Source organism: Salvelinus alpinus, chromosome 25, assembly GCF_045679555.1.
Source record: "Salvelinus alpinus chromosome 25, SLU_Salpinus.1, whole genome shotgun sequence".
NCBI lineage: Eukaryota > Metazoa > Chordata > Actinopteri > Salmoniformes > Salmonidae > Salvelinus > Salvelinus alpinus.
The window spans coordinates 36,833,373-36,845,944 of NC_092110.1; the positions used below are offsets into that span (position 1 = coordinate 36,833,373).

Genomic DNA, 12,572 nt, shown 5'->3' on the forward strand with positions numbered 1-12,572 from the left:
TTGACGGCTGCTACGTCAGATTCGATTCAGTCAGCTTTTGACGCCTGCTACGTCAGGTTCGATTCAGTCAGCTTTTGACACCTGCTACGTCAGGTTCGATTCAGTCAGCTTTTGACGCCTGCTACGTCAGGTTCGATTCAGTCAGCTTTTGACGCCTGCTACGTCAGGTTCGATTCAGTCAGCTTTTGACACCTGCTACGTCAGGTTCGATTAGATTGTCCGATTTTGACGCCTGCTACGTCAGGTTCGATTCAGTCAGCTTTTTACACCTGCTACGTCAGGTTAGATTGTCAGCCCTGGTCTGTCTTGTCACGCTAGGACAAGTTACTCTTGTCAACTTTGACCTCTTACCTTTGGGTGTGCGGGAGGTGAACTCTGAGTCGAAGTAGAAGGTGTCGTCTGGTCGGGCCACCGCCGGCTTGAACGGGGGTGGGATCTCTCGCCGGAACAGTTTCTGAAAGGGTTAAAATAGTTTCTGAAAGGTTTCAAAGAGTTTCTGAAAGGGTTCAAATAATGGAGACTTGAGAATTGCCCGAAGCATATGACAAAATTCATTTAAAAATGCTAATTAGATAATGAGTCCTGATAGGACTACAGTATGAGTGTGCGATGAGTGCTAGAGGGGAGGCCCCACTCACGTTCCAGTCGATGGTGGAGAAGAACGTGTGGCGTTTGATCTCCTCTGCACCATCCGCCCCGGACCCTGTCCACACAATCACACTATTAGTATGGATGACTGCATACAACATCACCAGCTCTATGCTTAAAGCGGCAATCAACAGTTGAAGCAATGTGTTCTTCACGCCACCCTGGCAAATTCACAAACAGATCTATGGATGCATGGTGTGTGACCATTCACCATATCAATATTATAGTTTTACAATGTAGTTTTAACCATGTTTATATTTGTTAAATACAACAAGCTTATATTTTCAGTTCTGATTGGCTACGACAGTTGAACTAAGCTCATGAGGCATTTAATAAGTTATATTCTTCAAGAATCAATAGATACATGGACCAACTTAAACGATCGTGCCCCAGGTTATATGAAAAACCACATTGATATGGTCTATAACCACCACAGTTACAATACCAGAGCTGGTGTTATGTCTTGTAAAATCACAAGAGTAAACAGCACTGTGAGGAGCACGTTTTTCTATACAGGCATTTGTCTATGGAATAGCCTCCCCTTAGAGATCAAGCAAAGAAAAAGTAGAACTGGCTTTAAAAAGCAGGAAAAGTTTGTCTAAGAGAAACCACTCCACTGCCCCCTACTGCTGGTCAGGTGTATTTATTTGAAGGATCAGTATGATGTGAAATTAATATATGGTTGATTTTTAAGGTCATGCAGTGAATAGTTCCACTTTTTATGTTGTCAATATAAATGAATGTATTTATGGTTGTTTGCAATTTTGTCTTGCCTTTTAATCATACGTGTTATTGTTTTCACCATCGAGGAACACTTTGGAAACAAGCATTTTAATGAATACTTTCAAGTGATATCCTCTGGGTCCACATTGTACATTTTGTTGTATATGTCTGTTACCCAAAATACATTTAATTCAATACATATACTTAATTTATAAGTCAAAAACTGGATGTACCAACTGCAGATTGCCCCTTTAATATCAAAATCGGTCTTATTATACCACAGTGATTACTCTCCTGTAATTACCTTGTCACTGGCTAGTAAGTACTCACCCATTCTGTTGATGGGGTTCCTCTTGAACAGAGCTCGGAGGAGACTCTGGGCCTCTGTACTCAGGAATTGGGGCATTCCCAATCTGGCCCTGCAGGGGGAGACATTGTTAAATCCAGAAGTTTTATAAAATAGCAGCCTGGTTAATCCAGACTGAACGTTCACCACGGTTTCCTTGAACGCAGCATTCAGGCTGGTTTAGTCGGGCTAAATAAATAGTACTGCTCTGGTAATAATTACAGACACTCTAGCCAGTGATTGTGGGCCCAGTGTGGTTCCGCAATGGGACCCTATATAGTGTTGAATTATATAAACTCAGCAAAAAAAGAAACGTCCTCACACTGTCAACTGCGTTTATTTTCAGCAAACTTTACACGTGTAAATATTTGTATGAACATAAGATCCAACAGACAAACTGAACAAGTTCCATAGACATGTGACTAACAGAAATGGAATAATATGTCCCTGAACAAAGAGGGGGTCAAAATCAAAAGTAACAGTCAGTATCTGGTGGCCACCAGCTGCATTAAGAACTGCAGTGCATCTCCGTCTCATGGACTGCACCAGACATGCCACTTCTTACTGTGAGATGTTACCCCACTCTTCCACCAAGGCACCTGCAAGTTCCCGGACATTTCTATGGGGAATGGCCCTAGCCCTAACCCTCCGATCCAACAGGTCCCAGACGTGTTCAATGGGATTGAGATCCGGGCTCTTCGCTGGCCATGGCAGAACACTGACATTCCTGTCTTGCAGGAAATCACGCAGAGTACGAGCAGTATGGATGGTGGCATTGTCATGCTGGAGGGTCATGTCAGGATGAGCCTGCAGGAAGGGTACCACATGAGGGAGGAGGATGTCTTTCCTGTAACGCACAGCGTTGAGATTGCCTGCAATGACAACAAGCTCAGTCCGATGATGCTGTGACACACCGCCCCAGACCATGACGGACCCTCCACCTCCAAATCAATCCCGCTCCAGAGTACAGGCCTCGGTGTAACGCTCATTCCTTCAACGATAAATGCAAATGCAAATCCGACCATCACCCCTGGTGAGACAAAACCGCAACTCGTCAGTGAAGAGCACTTTTTGCCAGTCCTATCTGGTCCAGCGACAGTCGGTTTGTGCCCATAGGCGACATTGTTGCCGGTGATGTTTGGTGAGGACCTGCCTTACAACAGGCCTACAAGCCCTCAGTCCAGCCTCTCTCAGCCTATTGCGGACAGTCTGAGCACTGATGGAGGGATTGTGCGTTCCTGGTGTAACTCGGGCAGTTGTTGTTGCCATCCTGTACCTGTCCCGCAGGTGTGATGTTCGGATGTACCGATCCTGTGCAGGTGTTGTTACACATGGTCTGCCACTGCGAGGACGATTAGCTCTCCGTCCTGTCTCCCTGTAGCGCTGTCTTAGGCTTCTCACAGTACGAACATTGCAATTTATTGCCCTGGCCACATCTGCAGTCCTCATGCCTCCTTGCAGCATGCCTAAGGCACGTTCACGCAGATGAGCAGGGACCCTGGGCATCTTTCTTTTGGTGTTTTTCAGAGTCAGTAGAAAGGCCTCTTTAGTGTCCTAAGTTTTCATAACTGTGACCTTAATTGCCTACCGTCTGTAAGCTGATAGTGTCTTAACGACTTTTCCACAGGTGCATGTTCATTAATTGTTTATGGTTCATTGAACAAGCATGGAAAACAGTGTTAAAACCCTTTACAATGAAGATCTGTGAAGTTATTTGGATTTTTACAAATTATGTTTGAAAGACAGGGTCCTGAAAAAGGTAAGTTTCTTTTTTTGCTGAGTTTATATGGCTTATCAAAAGGAGTGACCTATTCTGTGACAGTATCTACTTACTTGAGGATGAGGTTCATGGTCTCTTTGCGGTCCTTCCCTTGGAACGGCAGCGATCCGGTCAGCATCTCAAACTGTCAAACAAATACAACCACCACCATCTTTTAAAAAAATACACCTTTCACATTCAATTCTAGAGCTCTGACGCAAACACACATCATACTCATGTCTGTTTGATTGTTTGTATTGTGAAGGTTGTGTTCATTAGGCACCAAACGGAATAAAACAGATTGAAACAGGGAGAAACTACCTAAATGTGTCCAATAACTAACGTTTATTTTCATTTTCAGTTGCAAAGCATCTTACCAAGTTGTGCACTAATGAATATAACCCAAACGACAGATGAAATGACTCACCATCAGTACCCCAAACGACCACCAGTCGGCGCTCTGTATGTGGCCCTGCCTGTTCACCACCTCTGGCGCCATGTATTCCACCGTACCACAGAAGGAGTAGGCTTTCTTCTCTTGGTCAACAGCCTCTTTACACAAGCCAAAATCTGGGGAGAAGACACCACAAGTCAGTTACGATCCAATTACCTGTACTACCATAAACACACATCATGAACACACACAACAGACAGAGGAAGAAAGGACATTAACACTATGCTTTATGGAAATGGCCAGGAGTTTGACTATAATAACTAGTCTATAGACTACAATTAGGGCCCAGGCTAGGTCTGCAATGGTACCCTATTCCCTATGGTGGGTAATTCTAGAGGGCCCCGGTCAAAAGGAGTGCATTATATTTTGGCGAAGAGGATGCCATTTCAGACAAAGCCCTAGAGTTCTCTCCTAGCCAGGTCACATGATCCGGGAAAACGATCCGTACCACTTCCTGATGCCATGATGACTCTTCAGGTATTCTAAGGCCTTATCATTCAAATGCTCCATGTGAAGGTAATACACCACACTGGGATATTTTTAAGGTCACCTGTGGCGTTTGTCATTTCAGGGTCATGCTCTACATCAGTAGTTGTTTTTCGGTTACTGGACCACCAACTGAATTTTCTTTTGGCTGGAGAACCCCTGAAGTACCCCCTCATGTGCATTTTTACCAGTAGGCCTATGGTCTCATGAGTCTTCAAGAACACGTACCCCCAGGGTCCTAGTACCCTCTGGACAGGCCAAGTACCCCCGGGGCCCTAGTACCCTCTGTGGACAGGCCAAGTACCCCCGGGGCCCTTGTACCCTCTGTGGACAGGCCAAGTACCCCCGGGGCCCTTGTACCCTCTGTGGACAGGCCAAGTACCCCCGGGGCCCTTGTACCCTCTGTGGACAGGCCAAGTACCCCCGGGGCCCTTGTACCCTCTGTGGACAGGCCAAGTACCCCCGGGGCCCTTGTACCCTCTGTGAACAGGCCAAGTACCCCCGGGGCCCTTGTACCCTCTGTGGACAGGCCAAGTACCCCCGGGGCCCTTGTACCCTCTGTGGACAGGCCAAGTACCCCCAGGGCCCTTGTACCCTCTGTGGACAGGCCAAGTACCCCCAGGGCCCTTGTACCCTCTGTGGACAGGCCAAGTACCCCCAGGGCCCTTGTACCCTCTGTGGACAGGCCAAGTACCCCCGGGGCCCTTGTACCCTCTGTGGACAGGCCAAGTACCCCCGGGGCCCTTGTACTCCTGGTTGGGAACCACTGCTCTACAGGTCCATGCATAGAGCAGTTATCTACACAGGAACAGATAAGACTGGTGCCGACTCACTGACTAATGGGGAGGCCAAGTGGAACGAGAGAACAGGCAGAGGGACGTGTGTGTGAGGGGTGGGTTAGTGTGTGTGTGTGTGTGTGTGTGTGTGTGTGTGTGTGGAGGGGGGGTAATGTCATATATACAGTTGCAAGAAAAATTATGTGAACCACTTGGAATTACCTGGATTTCTTTTAAAATATATATATATTTTTCACACTTAACAGTTTCCCATGTGTATCAAGAATGTCTTTAAGGTGGTGGACCAATCTAGACAACTTTATGAAGCAATGGAGTCAACATGGGCCAGCATCCCTGTGGAACGCTTTCGACACCTTGTAGTCCATGCCCCGACAAATTGAGGCTGTTCTGAGGGCAGGGGGGGGACTCAATATTAGGAAGGTTCTCTTTATGTTTGGTATACTTCGTGTATATTGGAGAGGGGGGGGGGGGGGGGTAGTGTGTGTGTGTGTCCTACCTGTGAGTTTGATATGGCCCTCTTCATCCAGTAGAATGCTACAACAGAATAGAGAGTTGCCAGGCGTTACATCAGTAATACAGAGTTAGTGTCAGGTGTGTCACAACGCACAGACTGGTCTCCGCGCTGCGTCACAACGCACAGACTGGTCTCCGCGCTGCGTCACAACGCACAGACTGGTCTCCGCGCTGCGTCACAACGCACAGACTGGTCTCCGCGCTGCGTCACAACGCACAGACTGGTCTCCGCGCTGCGTCACAACGCACAGACTGGTCTCCGCGCTGCGTCACAACGCACAGACTGGTCTCCGCGTTGCGTCACAACGCACAGACTGGTCTCCGCGTTGCGTCACAACGCACAGACTGGTCTCCGCGCTGCGTCACAACGCACAGACTGGTCTCCGCGCTGCGTCACAACGCACAGACTGGTCTCCGCGCTGCGTCACAACGCACAGACTGGTCTACGCGCTGCGTCACAACGCACAGACTGGTCTCCGCGTTGCGTCACAACGCACAGACTGGTCTCCGCGCTGCGTCACAACGCACAGACTGGTCTCCGCGCTGCGTCACAACGCACAGACTGGTCTCCGCGCTGCGTCACAACGCACAGACTGGTCTACGCGTTGCGTCACAACGCACAGACTGGTCTCCGCGTTGCGTCACAACGCACAGACTGGTCTCCGCGCTGCGTCACAACGCACAGACTGGTCTCCGCGCTGCGTCACAACGCACAGACTGGTCTCCGCGCTGCGTCACAACGCACAGACTGGTCTCCGCGCTGCGTCACAACGCACAGACTGGTCTCCGCGCTGCGTCACAACGCACAGACTGGTCTACGCGCTGCGTCACAACGCACAGACTGGTCTCCGCGCTGCGTCACAACGCACAGACTGGTCTCCGCGCTGCGTCACAACGCACAGACTGGTCTCCGCGCTGCGTCACAACGCACAGACTGGTCTCCGCGCTGCGTCACAACGCACAGACTGGTCTCCGCGCTGCGTCACAACGCACAGACTGGTCTCCGCGCTGCGTCACAACGCACAGACTGGTCTCCGCGTTGCGTCACAACGCACAGACTGGTCTCAGCGTTGCGTCACAACGCACAGACTGGTCTCAGCGTTGTGTCACAACCGGCTTGCAAATGACTTGGCATTATGAGGGTAGAATATTTTCTGAGTTCAAAAACCACTCTGTAGACTCCATTTGTATTTTCATATAGTGGCCCTCATCCTCCCTCTCTTTCCTTCACTAAAATGTAACAGCAAAAGCGCAGCCCAAATCAAGTTTCCCCCCTCAGTTAATTCACAGTGTCAGACATGTATATGCCACACACATAATAACATCTATGTAAATCGGTCTGTGCACTCAGGCAAGGCTGTCTCATTCTCTAGTATCCATATGTCATGTTAAGATTCCAGTACTCAAGACCAGACATGATGATTGTTGATAACATCAATAACCCCAATCAAAACTGAGAGGACAATCAATTATACTGCAGTGAAATTTGCCAGTTTCTAAAAATTGTAGATTAAGGGGCCTTGAATAATGTATATACACATAGAAGAGATAGCTAACATAGAAGCACATTGCATCTCAAGGTTCCTGTCATTTTAGAAGAAAAAGCATTTGTGGGTTGGTGCTACACTAGCATAGCACTAGCATAGCACTAGCACTAGCACTAGCACTAGCACGAGGTCCTCTAGCTCAGTTGGTAGAGTATGGCAATTTCAACACCAGGATCGTGGTGTCGTGGGTTCAATTCTCACTGGGGCTACTGATGTGTAAAATATAGGCACACATGACTAAGTTGCTTGGATAAAAGTGTCTGCTAAATGGCATATATTATTATTGTAGGAAGGTGATGCTACGCTAGGCTAGCGAGGACTAGCTGCCCTCCGCTGAGGCTCCACCTACTTCTCAGGTTTGAGGTCTCTGTAGATGATGCCCAGGCTATGCAGGTGGTCCAGGCCCAGAGCCAACTCCGCTAGGTAGAACTTCACATCCTCCTCTGTGAACATCACCTGGATACCACACACACACACAAAATATAATGCAGAGAGGTTATAATAACCATGACACATAAGATGTCACAAAGATACATTTTTCTGGAACATAGGTCCTTGAGGTCCACCTCTTCAGACAGTCTGGTGAAGAGATCTCCTCCTCTCAGAAAAGATATTAAGAACACACCTCTTTAGACAGTCTGGTGAAGAGATCTCCTCCTCTCAGAAAGTCCAGGATCAGGTAGAGCTTTCCCTCTGTCTGAAATGCTAGAGACACACAGACACTTAATGGGCTAGCACAAGTGTATATCCAGTGCTAAATCATTTGCATAAAAATGTCTGGCAGCACCCAAAGCTGTTCCCATTCATCGTTTAAACATGGAGGGCACTGCCCACAACTACCGTTATCGCTAAGTGACACGGTGTTGTCACCACCTGCCCTGTGGTCCTTTACCATGTTATCTGAACAAAGGTCCTGGTTGTGAACTCACCGTAGTGGAGTTTGACCACGAAGGGGTGGTTGACATCTGCCAGGATGTCTCTCTCCATCTTGGTCCTCACCCGGTCTCTCACTGTGGGGTGGGGAAAGGATCGCACCATTTCAGAGCTGTCAGAAGGTTAGTGCAAAACAATGCTACCACATTAGCTTGGTAACAGATTGGTTTGGAAAAGGGAGTCCATGGTTAAGACATTACTTAAACAAAATGCTAAACTGTCAGTGTCACCAAAAATATTTTAATCTCACTCAATGGATTTGAGAATTCAGCCAAAAGCAAAAACGCCAAATAATCAATCCTTGAAATATTTTGATAATACAAATAATTTAAAAATAATTAAAATAATGAAAATGTGAACGGACATTCTTGTTGAACGGTTAGACAGATCTTCAGCACACGGTGGCAGTGAGATGTAGTCTGTGAGACAATCTGTTCCCATTGATAATTAAACAGCCAAGGTGTTTACATCTAGTGTTGACCACAGCAGTAGACCAAAGCAGTAGACCACAGCAGTAGACCACAGCACCTGTTGACAGGGTGGGGAGCGACTGACACCGACTGCTAGCTAGCGGTGTGGTCTTCTACAACTACACATACAGGAAGACGAGATACACACTACCTGAAAAAAAACGCTCATGTCTTCTCACTATCAGAGCCTTGAGACAAGTTCAAAACACTGGGGGAAAAATTGTAAAGCAAAATGGCACGTAGAGTATGGAGCGAACGCAAAGACATGTCAACAAATGAGGTGAGACCAAGCCTTTACTATGAAGATGTGGTTATGAAACCGTGAGCTCCGTTGGATGGATTCAGACACACTTATGTTTGCGCAACAAGTGGGCTGTTTTTGTTTACCACCCCAAAAACGTCACAACATGTTTACCACCCCAAAAACGTCACAACATGTTAACCACCCCAAAAACGTCACAACATGTTTACCACCCCAAAAACGTCACAACATGTTAACCACCCCAAAAACGTCACAACATGTTTACCACCCCAAAAACGTCACAACATGTTAACCACCCCAAAAACGTCACAACATGTTAACCACCCCAAAAACGTCACAACATGTTAACCACCCCAAAAACGTCACAACATGTTAACCACCCCAAAAACGTCACAACATGTTAACCACCCCAAAAACGTCACAACATGTTAACCACCCCAAAAACGTCACAACATGTTAACCACCCCAAAAACGTCACAACATGTTAACCACCCCAAAAACGTCACAACATGTTAACCACCCCAAAAACGTCACAACATGTTAACCACCCCAAAAACGTCACAACATGTTAACCACCCCAAAAACGTCACAACATGTTAACCACCCCAAAAACGTCACAACATGTTAACCACCCCAAAAACATCACAACATGTTTACCACCCCAAAAACGTCACAACATGTTTACCACCCCAAAAACGTCACAACATGTTTACCACCCCAAAAACGTCACAACATGTTTACCACCCCAAAAACGTCACAACATGTTTACCACCCCAAAAACGTCACAACATGTTAACCACCCCAAAAACGTCACAACATGTTAACCACCCCAAAAACGTCACATGTTAACCACCCCAAAAACTTCACATGTTTACCACCCCAAAAACGTCACAACATGTTTACCACCCCAAAAACGTCACAACATGTTTACCACCCCAAAAACGTCACAACATGTTTACCACCCCAAAAACTTCACATGTTTACCACCCCAAAAACGTCACAACATGTTTACCACCCTATGAACGTCACAACATGTTAACCACCCCAAAAACTTCACATGTTTACCACCCCAAAAACGTCACAACATGTTTACCACCCTATGAACGTCACAACATGTTAACCACCCCAAAAACTTCACAACATGTTTACCACCCCAAAAACTTCACATGTTTACCACCCCAAAAACTTCACAACATGTTTACCACCCTATGAACGTGTAGCTACAATATCGTTTCCCATAACAGTATATGTCTCTATTCCACTTTGTGTGTGTGTGTGTGTGTGTGTGTGTGTGTGTGTGTGTGTGTGTGTGTGTGTGTGTGTGTGTATGTGTGTGTGTGTGTGTGTACCTTTGAGGGTGGCTTTTCTCAGGACCTTCATTGCATACAGCTCGTTGTCGTCGGGAGGCGTCACCTTCCGCACCAAGAACACCTGCAGGCAACGCAAGACAACATCCAACTCTCAATCCTACAAAAATTAACTACTAGAGAGGACATCGGACATTCCCATCCAAGTCAATGCTCCGTGACGGAGGGACTGGCGGTGATATTGAATATACCCATATTATATATATATATATATGGGATCTAACCCAGGGATGGGCAACTCGTCTTCAGGGGCCGGAGTGGGGTCACTTTTCCCCCATCCCTAGCAAAACACAGCTGATTCATCTAATTACATTCTAAACTGATCATCGTGATCAGTTGATTATTGGAGTCAGGTGTGTTAGCTGGGGCAAAAGTGTGACACCAACCAGGCCCCCGAGGACTGAAGTTGCCCATCCCTGTTCTAATCAGTGAGTTGCTTTATGGTTGATGACGGAGGCCATCACTGATCTCTCCCAGATTGGACAAGTGAAAGCAAGATTTCTATCCCACTGTTTAGATCAGGGGTGGGCAACTCCAGTCCTCGAGGGCCTGATTGGTGTCACACTTCTTCCCCATCCCTAGCAAATACAGCTGATTAATCAAATTGCATTTCTAAACTGAAGATCATCATTAGTTGATTGCAGTCAGGTGTGTTAGCTGGGGAAAAACTGACACCAAATTAGGTCATCGAGGACTGGAATTACCCACCCCTGGTTTAAACCAATCTCCCATTTATCTGCAAGCAGAGGGTTAATGGAACATGGGCAATGTACTACCTTAGACAATCTCTTACCTTGCCAAAGGAGCCCTGGCCCAGCACTTTAAGCAGCTCAAACTGGCGGGCGTCGGCTTTCTCTGAACCCTCCTTGACCACATTGGTGATGTTGATCTCCTTGATGACATCATTGTCCTAGACAGAGACAATAACAAGGTCCATTATGCAGGAGATAGCATAGTAGGTCATCCCTTCCAAGAGAAAACATTGACACTGTCTACAGATAAAAAAACATCCTAAACGCGGTAAGATTTTGCCATACGTCCTTTGGTAGTACAAATCTGTCTTTCTCCAAACAGTCCAGTGAGGAAAACCAAAGATGTTTGATCACGTGACCGTGAAAATAAACTATTCCTGATAAGAATATTTCAGAATGAATAGGACCAGAGCTTCCTACAGTGCATACAAATAACTATTGCATGTAGCTTAGGAGCAAGACGTTTAGGAGCTGCTGGGGGTTGGTTGATACAGACAGAGGTCCTAGGAGCAAGACGTTTAGGAGCTGCTGGGGGTTGGTTGATACAGACAGAGGTCCTAGGAGCAAGACGTTTAGGAGCTGCTGGGAGTTGGTTGATACAGACAGAGGTCCTAGGAGCAAGACGTTTAGGAGCTGCTGGGAGTTGGTTGATACAGACAGAGGTCCTAGGAGCAAGACGTTTAGGAGCTGCTGGGAGTTGGTTGATACAGAGGTCCTAGGAGCAAGACGTTTAGGAGCTGCTGGGAGTTGGTTGATACAGACAGAGGTCCTAGGAGCAAGACGTTTAGGAGCTGCTGGGGGTTGGTTGATACAGGTTCCTCTTTTCTCATACTAGGTTGCATCCTGATCAAAGTGTGTGTACCTAATTCTAAGAAGCCAACTGAAAAGAGGAAGAGGGTAGAAAACTAGGTATTACCAGAGGATATATATATAGAGAGAGAGGTCAGAGAACGGTAATGGCTTGGTGTAGCAGTGCTATTTAGGCTTAGAAGACAGAGATGGAACAAGTGTAGACAATTTTTTTATAATAAAAACTCAAATCCCCTCTCAACCCTCGGGTGTATTTGTGTTGTGGGCAGCTTGTCGGAAGAAGTGGTGATGTCATTTACTGTCAATGATACTGAGAATGGTAACAGTAACCACAACTTTAAATAATTCTGTTTTCACACCAGCGGTGTAACACATAGGCTGCTTTAGAGCCTAGGTCTACTGAATCTTACTGATATTACAACAGAACAGTCACAGTACAATTGTTTTTGTTGTTGTGCAAATACATTGCCTTTATACGTTATACCATGTTTGTTGAGACATTTCTCAAAACAGCCAACTCCAGTATGCAGAGTTGCAGTGCAATACCATGTGAAGTGGCCCAACCCCCAGGCCCCTTAAGCCTCGTTCTCACTGCAGGCCTCAAAGCTCAAAAACTGTTTTGTTTTTACAAATCCGTTTTGAACTACTGACTGTCTAAACAGCAAGTGACCAAATCAGATGTGTGTTCAGACAGCAGTCATTTAC

The 12,572-nt window shown here is 46.6% G+C and overlaps 1 protein-coding gene across 5 annotated transcripts in view; it reads right to left on the minus strand.

The window, feature by feature from the left end:
- LOC139553884 (ribosomal protein S6 kinase 2 alpha-like) overlaps nt 1-12,572 on the minus strand; it is a 78,902-nt gene that overhangs the window by 13,328 nt on the left and 53,002 nt on the right. For all 5 annotated transcript variants that reach the window (XM_071366638.1, XM_071366641.1, XM_071366637.1 and 2 more), the window contains 11 exons: nt 11,099-11,215; nt 10,288-10,369; nt 8,203-8,283; nt 7,899-7,978; nt 7,623-7,729; nt 5,710-5,747; nt 3,904-4,046; nt 3,551-3,621; nt 1,702-1,790; nt 639-703; nt 352-454 (listed from right to left, as the gene is read on the minus strand). In XM_071366638.1, the coding sequence (XP_071222739.1) occupies nt 352-454; nt 639-703; nt 1,702-1,790; nt 3,551-3,621; nt 3,904-4,046; nt 5,710-5,747; nt 7,623-7,729; nt 7,899-7,978; nt 8,203-8,283; nt 10,288-10,369; nt 11,099-11,215 (976 nt within the window). The remainder of the gene's footprint in view (nt 1-351; nt 455-638; nt 704-1,701; nt 1,791-3,550; nt 3,622-3,903; nt 4,047-5,709; nt 5,748-7,622; nt 7,730-7,898; nt 7,979-8,202; nt 8,284-10,287; nt 10,370-11,098; nt 11,216-12,572) is intronic.